The sequence below is a fragment of the Melozone crissalis genome, unplaced genomic scaffold, assembly GCF_028551555.1.
Source record: "Melozone crissalis strain CALT ecotype California unplaced genomic scaffold, PUWL_Pcris_2 ptg000005l_1, whole genome shotgun sequence".
NCBI lineage: Eukaryota > Metazoa > Chordata > Aves > Passeriformes > Passerellidae > Melozone > Melozone crissalis.
Window position 1 is genome coordinate 57,684,337 of NW_026535783.1, and position 19,075 is coordinate 57,703,411.

Here is a 19,075-nt window from a genome sequence, read left to right on the forward strand (position 1 = left end):
TTTTTAGCATGTTATACTATATTTTTAGTGTATAGTATATTTTATAGTGTATATTTTTTATATTTTTTATCTTAGATCAGACATTTCTAAGCAACCTGGTCTAGTATAAGGCGTCCCAGCACATGGTGGGGAAGGTAGAACTAGATTATCTTTAAGGTCCTTTCCAACACAAACCATTCTATAATGATTTTGAATATCATGTATTACTATCTCTTTTTTGGTATCCGTTTCTTTGTTGGTTTTTTTAAGAAGCAAGTATGATTATATTGGTACCAGTATTGCTTCTGTGCTAACAGCTCCAACATAAAAAAAACACCCTATTGCAACAACCCCTGCTACACACTTTTCTAAAATTCATATCGCTGTATACAAGATTACTTGTCTTTTTTTGTAGTATATTGGTAATAACAAAAAACCATACCTTAAATATCAGAGCAAGATGATTGGAGTGTTTCTCTGCGTTCCAAGGAGGTTTAGCACAAGCCATTTCTATGACAACACAGCCAACGCTCCACACATCACAGCTCCTCCCATATTGCTGACCTCTCAGGACCTGAACAGACAGATACCAAAAATCAGATTATATAATTCAAAGTCTCTTAGCTCTAAGTCATTTAGAAGTAAACCTCAACACATCATCAAACAAGTGTATTCTGATTAACATTTCAGGCTAAGAGAATGACCAGTAATGTAAATGCCACAAGATTTACACAGGTCTAGAGATCTAGTAAATAAAATGCCTGACCAAGTGGCAAGCAAAGTACCTTGCAATGGCTAGTTTTTGAGCAAATGGTCATTTGGGCATTAGTAACAACACTTGTGATAACAATATCTTGTAGCAAACTGCTTGAAACAATGACAGCAAGAAAGAAATGTCATCATCGCCATGATCATTCCCAATCTTTAGAACAAAGGCATTTAAAACACATTTGAAGCATACAAAGCAATTTTATGTTACTTGGCTATATGAATTAGCTTAAAGACTTCAAACAAACTTTTTGAAATAACTTTAAAAATTGGTTTCTTACCTCTGGTGCCATAAATGCAATAGTTCCCAACAACTGTCCCTGAAACTCCCCAGCACCAGTTCCTTTTGATGCCAACCTGGCTGCAGCTCCAAAATCAGCAATTCTTAATCTATGACCTGTGCTGTCAATTAGCAAATTGGCACCTGTCAACAGTAAAATAAAAAAACTACTAGTTGGCTTTCTATTACAGGGAAAAAGATGAACATTTTTGCTCTCTTCACCTCAAAATTATAAAACAGTTTGACATTCCCCACCTCAGTATCAAGGAAATCTAAAAATCAAGGATACGGTCTAATAACCTCACTTTTCATTATGCCTGAATGATACTGCACACAGCTTGAGGCTGTTCAAGAGATTTCGAGAGGCAATCAAATTTTCAAAGTAGGGCAAACACACAGGATTCTGGAACAATGCCTGGAGATGGTATAATGGAAGGAAATGGTGACCCAAAGTCCTGGAGGCTTTCATTGCCTGTAGCTCCTCATGAAATTTGAAGTTATTTTCATGATCAAGCAACCCTGAGTTGCTTTAAAGATGTTACAAACAATATAAAGTTTTACTGTTTCAAAAATAATTAGTAAAGACACATATGCCTTCAGTATGTTCTACTTATATTTATATGTCTCCAGTTCATGGACAGCTACAGTGACATTAAAGGGAAAAATTCAGTAAGACTGGTATTTCCCAGTTAAGTTCACATTTTACTCAGGGTGCAACTGTTATTTATGTTCAACTAGGATGAAGTAAGAAAACTCATCACAGTGTCTCCACACATTAGAAATCTAGCCTCTTTATCTTGGTTTGTTCACAGATTTTACTATCATTTCAGCATAAACATTTACATTAATTTAAGTAGCAGTAGTTTTAAAAATGCATGGGAACTTCCTATCTTATTTTAACCAACACAGACAATTTTTCTAAACTATTAGTACAGGTAGCAAATACCCACAAGCTTGCCACAAACATTTTGATTAATTTCAGTAACAATTTGATTAATTTCAGTTATGGAGTTTCTTATAAATGATCAGACAATCCCAGTAGAAGTACCACTCCTGAGATGGTATCTGAGAGAACAAACAGATCTCAGGCCAAAACATATGCTGCTTTTTGAATACTCCTTCTAAAAGAATTTATCAGTTATTCTCACCTTTAACATCTCTATGGATTATCTGATTCTCATGGAGGTAAGAAAGGCCACGTAAAAGTTGTTCTGTGTAATTAATAATAACCGATTCTTTGAAGGCTCCATATTTACTTAACAAATGAGCAACTGAACCCCCTAAAAGACAAAACAATATATTCTATCAACACTTAACACATTCCATTAGTAGAGTGTAACACTGCATCCTAAAACTGGAACTTGATATTAGTATTTCTAAGTTATATTTCTCCTTCCTCTTCCTCCCAAAATTAAAATAATTTTGTAGGTAAAAAGTTATGTAGTTCATTCTTCAATTACTTTCTAAATTGAATTGTACATATTAAAGATGAAAGTCTTCATGCTTCCTAATGATTTTATACTTCTTTAAAAACAACACTTTATCCACACTAACATGTAAACAGCAGAACATTAATTATTTTTTGAGGCAATAGGCAACCTCCAGCAAGTATTCCCTTTAAATATTTCAATTTATGTTTGTTCTCATCCAATACATAGAACTATGCAGACAAGCAAGGAAAAGCAGTATCTTCCTCTGTTTTCGAAAACTGGTAACAGATTCTCAAGATTTTGGATTTCAAACTTTTCTCTCAGAGTATTGTAATATAGTCTGGGCTTGAATGAGGCAAATGCAATTCCTGACATTTAACTAGCTAAATAATAATATTTCAGAAAAAAATTACACTTAAAAGGTTTAGCACTTTAAATTTTGAGAAAATATTTCTTGCACTACTTATTGTAATGACATATACTTGGGAGCTTTGCATGTTAGCACTCTGACCATAATTTAGGGTGCAATGCTTTCATTTACAGCAATTAAGGATGTATAAAACACCACTTGGTAACTGGACAGCAGCAAACATTCATAAAATTAATAAAACTACTTCTCAAAATAAAGACAGATTTTATTGTCCGTACTCTACACATTTATGAAAACATTTCAGTTTTTTTTACTAGATTACCAGTTAAAAGGTTTAAGGTTTGAATTAATTTTTCCAAAAGTACTACTTACTACTTATTTGAAACTTACTTTAAATGTTCTTAAATACCTCTACACAATGCCTGACACAATCTTTATGAAAAATCTTGGGACAAAGTGACAGGTATTCCAAACTTTCTAGGAAAGTTATTTTTAATAATAACCTATAGCTACACAGATACACTGAAAATGCAACAGTTTGAGAGAGAGTAACTTCAGTTGGAAATAAATCAAAATTTAAAACTTCTCACTTGGAGTCAGAAATGGAAAGAAAAGTCAGGGTTTCCAACCAACTGTTTTAAGAGATTAGGTATGGAAAATTCCAAATCACAAAAGGATGCACCATTAAGAATATTGCTACAACCACTTCAGCTGTTCTGTAAGCAGACCTTTACACAGACTGCGAACACAGCAATGAAAATATAAATTCACAACCTCAAGCAACACTAGCAATACCACTAGCAAATACCATTTCAAGACTCAAATGTTATTTGCACCGGTTGTTTACCTGCCATCCATTCAATAAACAGGTTATAGTTGCTCTTCTCACATGTAGCACCCAACATTCGAATAATGTTAGGATGGTTCAGATGACTCATCATCCTTATTTCTTCCCTCAGTGCTTCAACCACCTCTTCTTGCTCAGATGATGTGTTCCTAACATATGTCACCTGTTTTGAAATATGATATTATATCATTTATATAATATAAATATTACTAATTTAAGTACAAGTCCTGTAATTGTCTTTCAGTACAGCAGCAAGAAGAGGTTTTCACCCTCTGAAACTACTTTTTACCTCCAACCCCACCAGCTGAGAACCTATCTCCATGTGAGACAGTCACAGAAAATTAAGAACGATCTTCTAGGGTACAAACAAAATCTTCTCCAAGTAAAGAGTGGGGAAACATCCCTCTTTTCAACTCTGTTTAAACTAGGAAAAAACCCTTGGTTTCCCAATATTGAGAAAAACTAAGAAAGAAAAGGCCTGAAGTGGGATTCTGAACGTCCCTTATAAAATTTTACCAGTTAAATGATAAATGTTTCGCAACTAAAGCTCTTACAGAAATTCAACTTGACAGGTCAGAAGTAATGTAATTGGAGCCAGTCTCAGCTGTGATCCATACCAAATATGACATACTGGTATGCTGCAGGGAATTTCCCCAGGCATCACCATCATCATCTCTCTGGGACCACATGGGAAGTCCCACTTGAAAAGAGTTTCAAAGGAGGAATAACTGATGGCACATACTCTTCCCTTGAGCAACTTCAAAACATTTTCTCTACCTCATAGGTGTAACTTCACTGTAGAACTGATAAGAGTGTTGGGACTAAAACGCCCTCTATTTTGTTACTACTAATTCAACCCTAGGGCAGCTCTAGTGTGAACAATTTACTCACACCTGAAACCTTCAGAAATCTTGACTGAAGCATGTGCCTCTTCTCAGCCACAACTTCTGTATCTATTAATTTAAATAGTAAGATACTATTTATACTATATACTATACTAATATAGTATATAGTATATAGTATAAATAAACTATATACTAATACTTGCCTCCAAGCTAGTTAGTTAGCAAAGCTGAATCACAAGATACAAACACTAAACTATATTTCCTCCATTTAAAGTCACAGGGAAAATATTCTTGACAAGTGAGGAGAAACTATTTAAAATAGCAACCTTGTAAATAGGGCATTCATTTGGAATCAAGTTATCTGGGCTCCATTCCTAACTCAGCCACCATTTTATGAATATGATAGAAGTGAAAATGCACTTGAAGAACTATGGAAGAAAATGGGCATAGAACAAAGGACTTTTTTCACTCTAAGAAGACTAAAAAAGCTTGTATATAAAGTTAATACATGCACATAAAGGTTTTTTAAATTATGTTTCATGTCAGAACACATGACAGGGAAGAAGCAGGAACACAAGAGGTCTGAAAGAAAAAACACAACAAAGTGAGCTACTTTCCTGAAGTATTTACCTGTTTTACAGCCATTAACGTCCCTGTTCCCACATCTTGAGCTTGGTAACAGGAAGAGAAAGCTCCAAGACCAATTTGTTGACCTTTAAGCCATTCTGCATCTTCTCTGTAATGGTGTTTTGCTTTGGTATGTCCAGGCAGGGTTTCCGGTGTCTGCAAATTAAATTCAAAATCAATTCCAAGTTTACTAACATGCATCTAAAATACAGACATTCTAAAGTGTTAGAAAATATCCTAGTTTACATGCCTCTCCTCTCCCTTACACCTCCTTGAACCGCTAGTTACATACGTTCACATAGTTTATAGTTATACAGATGAGAGCACCAGCGTATGCTGTAACCCACATACTCTACTACATGAAACAGAGCTTCCTCTGTGTTACTACATGAAGGTGAAAGGCAAGATTAGAGGACACAAGTAATTTTCTATTCCTTGACTCACACTTAGTTAAGGCTTTAGCTTGTACCTACAGTAAACAAAACCAAAATTAGGTTGTTTTCTATTTAATTCATCCCTCCGATTTCATGCTTTACATGCTGTTATCTCAAAGGATCACAAATAAGCTTAAGATAAGGCTTTAGCTTGCAACTACAGTAAATAGAACCAAAATCGGGTTGTTTTCTGTTTAATTTATCCCTCAAATTTTATGCTTTACATGTTGTTGCCTCAAAGGATCACAAATACAATAACCCTTTATTATTATTTCTTGTGCTTTTTGTCTATTCGCAAATATATATGTATTTTTTTCTGACTAATAAAGTATCTCTCATCTTCTCTCAAGATAGGATGACAAGATCTTTTCCCATTCTTTCTTTCAAAAATTAGTTTGGTTATGTACAATTGCCTTCAAAGTAAATCAGCATTAGGACTCAGTACAGTTCTACTCTTGCTTAAAATTTTTAGTTTTATTTCCTGGTTTCCTCAACTTTACACTTTCTTTTTTGTCACTTTAAATGTTGATACATGATATAGTGCTTCTCTTGCAAACACCTTCTCTAGATTTCTTAATAACATGGAAGGATTCTGTTAGTACCCTCAAATTTATACCCAATTTCCTATGAAAGGGTATTGAGCACCTTCATGTTTTCTATCACTTTTGAAATGTAACAGCACTGCTTTATCATTTCCATGACCCTCAGTTGAGACTTAAGCTAAATTCTCAAACATATACTTACATCCTGCTGAATGATTATGATATCTTCACCATTTTCAACCTGTAGCTGGGGAATTACTGGCAAGGCATCTTGGGATGCTGACATTGCCATAGCAATAGCTAAAGCTTCCTCCTCTTCAGCTTCCATCTTTTCCTTGCATTTTTGATTATGATTTACATCATCTTTGTAAGTATCATCATTTTCTGCCCGCTCAGGAGAAAGAACTGCAACTTCAGACTTGAATGTAACTGTGCCGTCACTTGTTGGCATGGAGGCCTCAAGCAGGTCCTCAATACTGGAATTGAGCTCTGCATTAACATCCAGCCGGCACTTCTCATCTACTGGCGTGAACACTGTCTCTTCACTTGGTATAACTGCACTGCTATTGCCATCACACTGTGAAATATCATTCAGGTCAAGTGTCATACTGCTTTTTAAGGTTTCTCCTTGCTTATTCACATCATTCGGAGTGGGTCGTGATGGCTTTGGCCTATGTACATGACTGGATGGCAATGGCCTGGCTTGGGTGAAAACCGGAGAGAGTTTCTCAGATTCTTTATTTTCAGAACAGTTTCGCTGAAACTGGAGAGAAAGTTTCCGCTGTGTTTGAGGAGAAGGTGAGGGGATTTTGCAGGGAACAAATCCCTGAGGTCTGAGTTTAGAGATATCTGTTACAGTGCCAGCTGGTACAGATGGGTTTGATGGAGACAGAAGTGTTGGGAATAGTGACTGGGAATGACTGGATGAGGGAGAAGAGTTCCCACACTGACTGTGGGGTTTTCCTTTTGTTTGTATGGCTGGTTTTGGTTGCTCAGTGGTTACTGACGAAACAGGAAGTCCCATAGCAAGGCCAGCTAGCATCTCAGAAATGTCATCTGGACTGGCACTCAGTTTTCTGTCACTTAAACCTTTCCCACTTTTCCCTGATAACTGGACAGTATTATTCGGAGTATTATTTTCTGTAGTTTCTGGAGAGTTGTCTGGCACAGGTAGGTGTAAAAAGTCTTCATGTCGGCATTCCCCAGAGTGCATTTCTTCCATGCCCAGCTGAATGGCTTCTGCAATTTCCATTTCATCTGCTATTGCCATCAGACGTCGACGCATCCTTGCATAATGAGTTGAGCTTGTCACACTCAACATATCTAACAGCTTTACAAAAATATGGGGCACTCTTGCTACCATTCTTGCTGCACTCAAAAATATTCTCCGTGACAGTTTGCCAACCATTGAGTGGGAATTGTCAATTGACTGCAAGGCGAAAGTTAAGAGGGAAAGAAGCTTCTTATACCTAAAAAAAGAAAAGTGGTCTTTTATAAATTGACATACTCTAGTTAACTGGTATCAAAAAAGCTGTTTCAAAACAATGTATTTAGTTGTCAGTTCTGAAGTAGGAAGGAGATTTATTGTTGCACTGGTGCTTCAAAAATGCTTCACAGGTCAGTTGTTTTTAAAAAGACACTTACTCTGTAAAGCAAGCATACTTTGCATATAAACATATGTTATTTGTTTACAGGAATTAGAACAGTTACTTCTTTTATGAAATCACCAACAACAAATTCAACAACAAAGACCAAGATTTGTATAGAGTACAAGAAAGTACCTGTCAACTACGGTATCAGCCTGCAAGACATCTCCACAGACAATGTGGGGATAAAATTCACTAGGAAATTCCAACAGAAGCCTGTCTATTAGACAAAGTCGCCCCAGCAGTGCTTGCCAGTTGCTAGATTCAATTTCATTTCCAAGAATACAGTTTAAGACATAATCAACACCTCCGATACCAATGGATCCTATAAAAAAGTTGATAAAATGAAGATTAGGTAATATGTTCAGAGTCTACACAAAGATCAGAACTGTATCACACAGAATTACTCATTGTTTGCCCAAATTAGCCCCCTTCCAAACTGTTGACAGGAATACTGTTCTCTTTGCTATGCTTGTACTTGATAAATTCCAGTATTACTTGCTTGTATAATTCACTTGTATATGAAGTTATTACCAGATTTAAGTATTTCTCTCCCAACTGCCAACTCGCCCGCTTGACCTTTACACATCTCCAATAGCGTTGAGACTGAAAGTTGACTTGTTCGACTGTAAGAAAGTAAAACCAAAAAAAGAACTCCTTTAGCAAATGCTTTCAAGGAAAAAAATCCTATTCGTTATACTTAAAAAATCATCACCTAGGAATTATGTGTAAAATGATTTCACACCACCTTATTCCAGTAAATTTCTATAACCCACTCTTTGTAAGCTTACCTTACAAAGGTAAGGTAAAGATTGTGACATTTTTACAAAGATGCTTCCAGAAATGTAATGTCTATCACTAATATACAAACAAAACCTCAAATTACCTTGTTCTCTTGCCAAATGTAGCCAAATGCATAAAACCACTTCTATTTCACCTACTACTTTAACTTTAGATATTCTCTTGCTAGACTGTTGCTGGGGGGATCTCTAGCTGCAGTTTCAGAAAAAAATGCTGCTTAGAAACTAAACCTTGAGACACAAAACTCAAGCTGGTGGAGTTCTAGTTCATCTAGTTTACAGTACAGGAAAATAAATGGTTGGCCTGGAAGAACAAAGAGGGTAGCCTAGGACAGGAAGACTCAAGCCAAGGGAGTTCACCCTAAATAGCTATCTCCTACCACTACAGTCTGAACTACAAATCAGAACTGTTATGTTACTGCTACTACTTCATGGCAAACGTGTTACAACTTCTGCTGAAGCAGGAAGAATACTGAGGAGTACTTGCTCATAGCTCTAAGGAGAGTCATGAGAAATAGGCCAAAACAACAAAAACAGAGATGGGAGGGATAGGTTCATGCCTACACCTAACATCTTCCTTTACTTTAAGGGGGGCCAAAAGCCCTTACGAAAACAAGCTATACAATCCCTTGCCTGCAAAGCCTACATATTTCAAGCCAGAAGTTTGCAAGCAGCAGTCAGGCTAGCAAAATAATGACATATATTTACAACCCACACATTTTATTTTAACACCAACTGGTTACACATGAATAGCAACAAATGAAGCTTTAAGGTATTTCAGTATTAATCCAAAATTAAGTACATGAGACATCATACCTGTTAGCATCTGCACATTTAACTAGTATTGTCTCTACAACTGGCTTGAGAAGTCGCTGTAGTTTAGTCCTCTCTGCCAAGGTATGACAGGGAGTGTACACCAGCATGGCTCTTAAAGTTTTCTAAGAGAAAGGGAAAAAAAACCATATGAAATCCAACTAGCTACACAATTTAAATTTTTTTAAAGAGACCTAAATAAACATTAAGGAGTTGTAAATTCAGTTCTACATAAATTGTGTTCAAAATGTCAGTGAAATGTCTGAAGGATAAAGAGCTTACTACATATTCATTGCTAAAACTGGTCAACTCCTCTTTGAGAGTGAAAAGACATATAAATACTGTCAATACTTAGCACTGTGGCAAGTGACAGTAAAATAATGTCCTTTCACTTATGATGAGTATCTTGATCACCTCACTTTCAAAGCATACTTAAAAGTCACCAGTGGTGCTTAACAAGTGCTAGGATTCCTGATTTCACTCATCTTCTCCCATTTCCTCCTCCTTCTAAAATGAAGTAATGTGAAATTAGTAGAATACAACAAGTAAACAACTACTTACTAAAGCAGCAACATACACTTTGTAGACAGGGTCAGCACAGACCATGGACAGCACACTGCAGCAGGATTCTACCACCACATCTCCTGAGATACTGGTCTGAGACGACCCACTAGCTGCTCCCAGAGCTCCAGCACTTGTGTTGTTTCCATTGCTGCTTCCAGAGTTTCCAGTGCTTTCACCGTTAGCCAGTAACAGAGCACCACTAACATCATGGGAAAGACGTCTAAGTGCCATCTCTCGTATATTCCAGTTTCGAGAAAACAAGCAGCCAACTAGCTCCATCCCAAATACCTGCAAAGGAAGAAAGCAACATTACAGGAGTCAAAATTAATAATGCTGCAACTTAAGTACCTAACAAGAGCAATCAAAAAGAGGAAAGGTATTTCTAGTTAAAAATCATCAAGGCTGACAGCAAAAATATGTCCAAAGGTACAGTGTATTACAAAAGATTCTGTGATAGAAATAAAACATCATCAGTTAGATGCTACTTGGTTCTGTAAAAACTCTGTTAAGAGCATTTTAATTATTAAGCATGAAGCCAGTTTCAATACATTAACAGTCCTGAAAACAAGGTCTGGCTATACCAGACAAAAATAATGGCAGAAATAAAGGAAATACAAGTTCTCATTTTTAAGTGTATTGACCCCATGTTCAGCTGAACCCATCTTCACACTCTAAAGTCTATTATGTCATTTCACAGAAGAGAATTACCTGAATCCATGGCTCAGCTGAATCTTTATATGTTGAAGGGATCTGCTGGACTCCATAATGAGTAAGGTTAAAATTGCTATCTTGAGTTCTTCTCTGTGATCCAACTGCTGACTGCTGCTGAGATTGTTGCTGAACCATACGAAGAACAGAAGAATCCACAGGGCTTGGCAATTCATGACTACAGATGAAGAACAACACAGATTACAAATTAAACATCTGTGGTAAATAATGCAAGATATTAAAAAATATCAATTAAAGATGCAGAAACAGATAGCTTATTGTACACCAACTGAATCCTCACCTATAGAAATCATGAGATCTCCATTTAGATCTACAGAGTGGACAGATGAGTGGCTCTCTGTTTCTTCTACATTCTTCTGCCCCTGGAATACAGCAACAGGATCATATGCACTGAAGTTTTATAGTGTACAAAACCAGAAGATGGAATAACTACTTCTAGGTTTTACTGAAGAACATTAGTTTCATAATTAATACTTTTGAACTGGGCCACTTTCCACAGCCTAAGCATTAAAATATGGATGCTTAAACTATTTTTTTCTGCATGAAGAAATGCTTCAACTTTAGTACTACAATTAATATTTTAATTTATGAACTGAAATTCAGGTCCTTTTGTACCTCAAATATACAAAAATTTTATTTGTTAATGCAAAATGCAAATATTTATATATTTTATTTGATGTATTATCGAAACATACTTCATAATTCATTATATAACCCTAGCTGGCTTTACATTACTTTTATGCATTCTAAAGACAACTCACAGGAAGCTGAAAGTCTGTTCCTAACCTTGTTCTAATTAGACATAGTGTTTTCACTCAGGTGAATCTCTAAACCTGCAGGCAACTTCTCTATCAGAGCATCGAATTACAAACTTGGTTTGTGAATAACTGATGAAATAAGGTGTATCAATAGTACCTGAATGATACCAAATGTTCAGAGTTACCAGTCATCATTTACAAGCAGATCTCTGGTTTTTTTATTGAGCATAAAACAAACAACTCAAAACCATACTGAGCTATAATACTTTTGCAGGTTTAGAGTCACCAGAACTTGACAAAACAAAGATAACATACATATTGACATGCAGTGGTGGTGTAATTTGTTTCTGCAGCCATCTTCACACACAGTTAGACTCTCCTCATCCAGCATGCCTAACAAACAAATGGGGCACATCTGTTCTTCTTCATCCTTCATACTACAAAAAAAGACATTTCTGATTGTAGAAGAGGCATATCAGAATTCAGAACAGGCTTTAACAGTGAAAAAAGATTAACTTCCAGTTTGGAACAGTCACTTCTGGATAACTTTAGGCTATTCATGAATCATTCTCCTAAACCTTGGTCTGAGTAAGTAAGCAACCAGATTTTTAGAAGCACTGAGTACAGACAACACTTTGTTAAAATGAAAAGGAAACTCACAAAACACATGACATCTTTTCAAACTAGGTCAGATACCAATTAGAGATAGAAAGGCTCAGCTTTGGGCACTTAACATTTTTTCCCTAAGGCTTCTTTAAACAAACCAACCTTCACTTTTTAATTTATCATTTGGGTTTGAAAACCCAAGGAATTCTTATAATTTGAAAACTACCCACATTCTTTTTCATCACATTCCTTTCAAAGTATGGAGTCACAAGGCAGTTTTTAGCCCTTTACAAGAAACTGTAAACACTCTTTGATGAGCATATTAAAACTCAAAAACTAAACAACTACTCAAGAATTTTCTGCCACTAACAGAAACTGATGGAACAGATTCACATAAACACTAACATACACGTCATACACAGATATTTAAAAAACTTATTTTCCCTTTTTTGCTGTTTATTTTTATCCACTTTAATTTTTAAACGGATCACCATTTGCCAAAAAAACTCTTCTAAACTTAAACAAAATGCAATGAAAAGCACAGACTTTTAACCTACTGCAATACTATTTAAATGTGCAAAACTCTAATAACTCATGGCAAAAAAAGTAAATTACAGTTGGCGTGCATCTAAAATTTCACAGGCATCCTGCACTTGTTCACCAACAATATATTTTCAAAATAAAATCAGCTTGTACATGCATTATTCCTATACATATGTATTCCTTTCTATTTCTCTGTAAATGCTTGCAAAGCTATTTATTCCTTGAAAGCTCCACCAAGTAAGCTTACAATTAAAAATAATTCTCCACATGTGCGTGTGTATATATATTAATTAGAAACTTATTTCTGACAAATTAGCAGTAAGCAAAACATATTTGCTAGTCACAGGAACTATCAGAACTGAGTAAACTTCCAACTCAAATGAATCTGATACTCAGTGTTATTCAATTCCTATATCATACAAATTTAGACTTGGACAGAATAGTAGCTTCTCTCATTCAATCGGTATTGCAGGGTGAATCAGTACCACCAGGTGTAGTGGCAAACAACTGAAAATCTTTCATCCTGTAATAAGTGATAACTAATGCAGCAAAGTTCACAATCCTGTGGAAAAAAAATTCCTACAGAAAGCACTGACATAAAAGGAACTGGCTTGCCAGGTAAGTAGTTCCAGAGTAATTATATATTTAACAACTTTGTTTATGCAACTTATTTACAGAGACACGGTTTGGAAAAATAAGTAAAAGATGAAATGAGATTAATGTCAGTCTGTATATCAGAATTACAAACCTGTCTGAACATATTCATCTTACTATATGCTTATTATCACAAAGTAACATATCAAGGTACTCCTTAAGTTAGATTCCACTTCACACAAAACAAAGCCTCAATTAGGCTTGCTGTCTTTGGTCTGACCTCTCTAAATGAAGTAGAGTTTACCCACTAAATAATGCAAGCACAAATTATTTGTTAAAAAAATTAATCAGTATCTTTTCAAAACCATGGAAAAGTATGTACTAAAGAACTCAAGTAGAAGTAGTCAAGGAAAAATATACGAAAGAATAACACATCACTGGAAATTCACAGACAAGGAATGAATTCACAGGCAAGGCATAACTACTATGTTAGTAGCTCTCTTAAAATATTTTAATCAACCATTTTTGATTAAGTATTTTAAAAACATATGCTTGCTTCTGTTTTTATATTTATGTATGTGTTTATATACTGTGCATTTAACCTAAACATTTTTAAGTGTATTGTCAGAGCCACAAGCTTTTCTCCAAAGCAGACAGGAGACAAAAAAATCACATGTATTCTTTTGTTAACATTTGCACAAGTGCTATATTAAAAAAAAAGTTGCAAACAATAGGCTTCCAAAGTTTATGTATGCTTCAATCTGCGCTCAAGATTTAAGTTTGTTTCGCAAAATTATTTTCACAACTTTACTTAACGTTTTCCAAACAGAAGTTACAAAACAAATATGCCCACTTGGTACCACAGTGACTAATGTATGCTTGACTTGATTGCTTGCAAATGCAGAGACTTAACGTGGCTTGAAATGAAAGCAGCTTTGAACAAAAAGAATGTAGGTGATTCTGAAACTACAAAATAAAGCTTGTAATTCCTTTAAAAAATACTAACCTGTTTTCTGAACTAGATGTAGAAGTACTAGATGATGACAATGTATGAGAATTTGACATGCGTGAGACAAACTTCTGGATGGTGTTACGAGATGGAGCTTTGATCCTCGAGCTACGCCTACTGTGATATTTCTGGAACAAACTCTCAACCTAACATCAGAAAAAGATAGCAACAGTCTTATTTATGCTATGAATATCTTGTTATTAAAAGTCATATTAACGAAGTGTAACTACTGCTAACAGGAAAAATCTATTCACCTTCACATTAATGCATTAGCAGTCACGGCAACAATTTCACAAGTCTTACTACTAAAAAGATCACAAGAACATTTTACACCCAAAACTTATCTGCTTATTGAAAATAAATAACAGCTTAAAGTATACATACAATTACTTCAAAATACCCACATTTTTTCTTCCTTTTAACAAATCAGTGAGACAGATCTATAAATCTTAATAGAAAATCCCATGAGTTGAATTACTCATCAAACTACAGCTCTCTACTATTTATACAGTTATGTCTTACATTTGCAGGTAATTTTTTCCACTTACAGAACTCCAGAGACTGAATTAAAGATATAATTATAAACATATACTTTTGCTACTTTGAAATCTAACAGTTTTCAGCATGTTTCAGAGAGTGTCCTGAAGACATTATGGAGTGTATTCTAGATCATCATTACATCTATCAGAAATTGATTACCTCAAAGTTCTTCAGCGTCTTTCTCCACAGCATTGGGTCTGAGGGTTCAAGCTGAAAGACCCTCAGCATAACAAACAGCAGATGAATACAAAATGTCCCACGGCCGCAGCTACAAGTCTGCAAAGAAAAGAATATCCTATGGTTCTACTGACTTGACAATTTTTCCACATTTAAGTGTATCATAGAACATACCCATCCCCTCAACAAAAGTGTTTCATATATAGACATAAATGTTCTCTTGCATAACCTTACAAAAACAGAGAATTCCTAAAATATTATTAAGAAATGCAAACATGAATGCATAAAATTACAACACCAGTTTTCAATTCATTTTCTTCTCCCACCCCCTTTTTTTTTTAATCAACTGAAGCTATTTTTATGCTTCATACTGGAAGTATGACGTCACAAGATGACATCAACCAAACTTAAATGATATGCTTCTGTTCACCCAAACCTGGATGTGTCCCAATATTGCATCACATTAGTACCAAGAAAGCCTATGAAAATGATCTCAATTATGGGTATGAATGAAATTATCACACTATTAAGAGAATTATGTATTTGTAATTTATACACATTTCATGAATAGAGGAATTAACTGGCCAAATTTTAGCGAAGAATATCTAAGGCATATAATTCAGAGCCACTTCTAAGAATGAGTCTTTTTTTCTTTTAGAAGACTCATTCTCTTTTAAAAAAGAGAAACTGTAGACAAATGTAATTTGCAAATTACAAACCAATTTTGGTATTGTATTAGTACAGATTAGAATTTTTAAACATTAATTTATAGAACAGCGATCATCAATTGAACAAATCTGGCTTTGGACAGTTTTCCAAAGTTAACTATGAATTGATAAAAGCTATAGACAAGACAAAGATGTTCCCTACCTGAGGCCCAATAAACACTCTGTATTTATTATCAGGGCTGTCGCCTCCAATTAAGAAAGAGTTGGGTCCTATCTGCTGCAGCAAGTACAGCCTGGCTCGCATCACTTTGTTGACTCGGCGATTTGTCTCCTCAGGGCTGTACGGAGAGAAGCCATCTGGAGATGGGGCTCGTCGAGGCGGCGTTATCCGTCCGCTCTGAAACTACACAATGCCCCCGTCATGAGCAGCCAAAGGACAGAAAAATGTTTAAATAGGTATGGTTTGTTTATTTATTCACAGAGTAAGCATCCCCAAAACCTGGAAGTACTACAATCTCTTCAACTATATGATTTAAAAGGATTACTTTTCTCCCATGCCCTGTAGCCAAGGTCAGAAGAAAACTGAAATTCTGCAGCTGAAACTTGTCTGACATCGGGACACAAAAGGAGTCTTTCAAATTGCTTCTTATTTTCATGCTGTCATATGTTGCCTTACCATATTAGTACTGAATTATCAATTTTAATTCAATCTGATGATAATAAGGGACTTATTACTCAATAAAGAAGATTATTCTATATAGCTGTAACACTAATCTATTTCCTAAATGAAAAAATGCTATGACTGCAGGTTAAAAGAGGGAATATAACTTCAAGATCAAAAGTTTAAGAAATTTCCAAAGAAAACAAAAAAAAAGATACAGCTTGCTCCCTTTTCCACCAGTTAAGCAACTTTTAGATGAGGATGCTTTGGCGTTTTTTTAATATTGTTTCCCCATAATCAAAAAGTAAATGGCCCAAACATTTTGGGAAGATTGTCTTCATTAAAGTTCTTCACATTTCTCACATTATGAGATGCACTAATGGTTCCATCCCATTTCAGATCTTCTGCTTTTATTTGTATGCATTGAATTTCATGTTAGGATGAAAGTAATCACGAATTCACTGTCCATCAGATAAGTAAAATATAAACTGGATTATGATATTTTTTAATGAGAAAAGTTAATATAAAACAAAAACCCCAAGCAAGTAAAAATAGTTGTTTTCTCTTTTTTTAACCTTTCAACTTCTCTTGTCAAGAGGAAAGGACCAGTGCTGCTGTCCTGTAACTTCTGATACTTACCTCTAGTTCAGGAGACTGACAGTACATTTTTTAACTGATACCGGAAAAACTTGTTTAGAACAATGGGAAAATAAAACCAATTACATCTTATTTATCCTTTAATTGCATTGTGAATTGCACTGTGAATTTAACTGTTGATGAGCCTTTTTACAACAAGCTAGAGTGTTAGATATTATTGCTCAAAATATACTCTTGGTCTTTTTTAATTAAGCCAGTTACTCTTGCTCAAAACATTCTATTCTAGATGTTCTCTAGAATGCAGTGATAGTAAGTGTAGACTTCTAACAAAGTACATATATGAAGTCTCCCCTAATTTGTACATAAAGGTAAGTTCTGAAATAGAGGATCACTAGAGCATACCAGTAAGACTTTTCTACAGGAATTTTCATCTCATCCACAGTCCCATCCTTAATGGAATATACCTGCACAGAGAACTGACAGGTAGGAGACACTGGCTAGTTATTTAAAAAAAAAAAAGACAAGAAAAAAACCCCCCCACCAACGAACCAAAAAACCAAACCAAACAAAACAACAACAAAAAACCCCCTCACCAACAAAAAAACTACCAGTAATTCTTCATGCTAATCAAGCTAAGAAAACATACATGTATTCATGATTGAGTACCTATTTTTTTTTTTTTGTTTCCTAGCAAATGAAAGCAGGACTGAAGGAAAAAGAAAAACACACATGAGAAATACCATATGAGATATATAGGTCATTCAAGTGATATTCTGTAATAACCTACTCATATCAGAATCTTGCTCTACAGAGGGAGGACCTACTGCCCCTATAAGCAAGATTGTAGAATATAGCCAAACTGAAAATTACATCACAGCTTGCAACTTACAGGCACTGGAGATACCCTTTTTCTTCTAACACCTGGTGACTCAGATTTAACTGTCCTAGCAGATGATGAAGAGGAACTGCTAGGAGAAGGACTACGTCTTCCTTTTTGCGTAGGTGAAGAAGCAATGCTGTGTCCTTCAGCTTGAGGATCTAGACAGAGTTTGTTCATTTCTGATCCATCTACTTTTCCAGGGATAGGTTTCACCACCTTGCAGGAATTAAACCAGATGTTAAAATTATTAATTGGTAATTTCACATTAAAGCAAAGCAAATTAATCAGTAATCCCTTTGTTGTAATTAAGCTATTATATGGATATCCAAATACTTCTTAGGCCATACTACTAACATTTGAGAGGAATTAGCTTAATGATCTATATGCAACACAAAAGCAAGAACCTTTCTTCCTGTCAATTTGTGCAGCTTATATTAGTTATGGCAGCAACTGATTTGATTCTCAAAGTACTCCTGTAACTATCATTCACGATACCTAAAAAACCAGCTGTTTCCCCATTGGCATAGTAGAAGCCAAAATACTTTTCTTCTCTACAGGTACTGTTCTTATTAAGAGCTATAATACTGGATCCATGCATTCCACATGGTACCAGCTGAAAAATACTAGGGCTACTATATCTTTAACACAATACTTTTGCAAAACAAAGACTTCAAACATGGAGGTAATCCAGCAAAATTAAGTATCCCATTCTTTGTAACAACCAGGTTTTTTTGTCTGCCATACAAGCAAAAGAGCTACACCACATCCAGTATCTGAGCTAACCACTATGCATGGTGGATAGAGGGAGAGTTCAAGCAAAGGGAGCACATACACAATAGTGCTTTGTTGCATCAACACTAAATTTTGACATTGAGAATTGGAATATTTCAAGACATTATTTCAGCTTTCTGCCAGCCAGACCCACATAATGCATAAGAAGAGTAATGTCCCTGGGAATCAAATTAAAAACAGTCACATTGGGAAGATTCAGTTTTAGTTCTTCATTTCTCAATGTCTCAGAGGCTTGACTCAACACTGGAAGGAAGTTCCAAGCAACAACTCAGATAAACAGAGCACATATCTCCTAGAAAGTTCCAGAAGTCTCTTTAAGACAAAAACTGAAAGGGGCTGTCCATCCTCAGGATAGTAAGAGATATCTAGACTCAGTGCCCAGTTACAAAAGCAAACAGGATAGAAGAGAAATATAAAGAGCAGTGAAAACCCTTTTTTTTTCCTCCTATCAATTAATGCAGTAATGCCTCTCCTTGCCTGGAAGATCAAAATGCAAATTCATGTACCTATGGACAAAGTACTTGTGTTAAAAACATCAGAAGTGTCAAATTATAGTAACTGAGAATCTAGAGCACC

At 35.4% G+C, this 19,075-nt stretch overlaps 1 protein-coding gene across 2 annotated transcripts in view; it reads right to left on the reverse strand.

Annotated features, from left to right (window-relative positions):
* MAP3K1 (mitogen-activated protein kinase kinase kinase 1) overlaps window positions 1–19,075 on the reverse strand; it is a 58,239-nt gene that overhangs the window by 2,842 nt on the left and 36,322 nt on the right. For both annotated transcript variants that reach the window (XM_054286899.1, XM_054286907.1), the window contains exons 3-19: window positions 17,717–17,923; window positions 15,772–15,972; window positions 14,884–15,000; window positions 14,182–14,330; window positions 11,748–11,869; window positions 10,955–11,036; window positions 10,654–10,831; window positions 9,943–10,233; window positions 9,385–9,506; window positions 8,303–8,394; window positions 7,904–8,093; window positions 6,325–7,591; window positions 5,150–5,302; window positions 3,675–3,837; window positions 2,176–2,307; window positions 1,029–1,171; window positions 422–553 (exon numbers count right to left, since the gene is read on the reverse strand). In XM_054286899.1, the coding sequence (XP_054142874.1) occupies window positions 422–553; window positions 1,029–1,171; window positions 2,176–2,307; window positions 3,675–3,837; window positions 5,150–5,302; window positions 6,325–7,591; window positions 7,904–8,093; window positions 8,303–8,394; window positions 9,385–9,506; window positions 9,943–10,233; window positions 10,654–10,831; window positions 10,955–11,036; window positions 11,748–11,869; window positions 14,182–14,330; window positions 14,884–15,000; window positions 15,772–15,972; window positions 17,717–17,923 (3,741 nt within the window). The remainder of the gene's footprint in view (window positions 1–421; window positions 554–1,028; window positions 1,172–2,175; window positions 2,308–3,674; window positions 3,838–5,149; window positions 5,303–6,324; window positions 7,592–7,903; window positions 8,094–8,302; window positions 8,395–9,384; window positions 9,507–9,942; window positions 10,234–10,653; window positions 10,832–10,954; window positions 11,037–11,747; window positions 11,870–14,181; window positions 14,331–14,883; window positions 15,001–15,771; window positions 15,973–17,716; window positions 17,924–19,075) is intronic.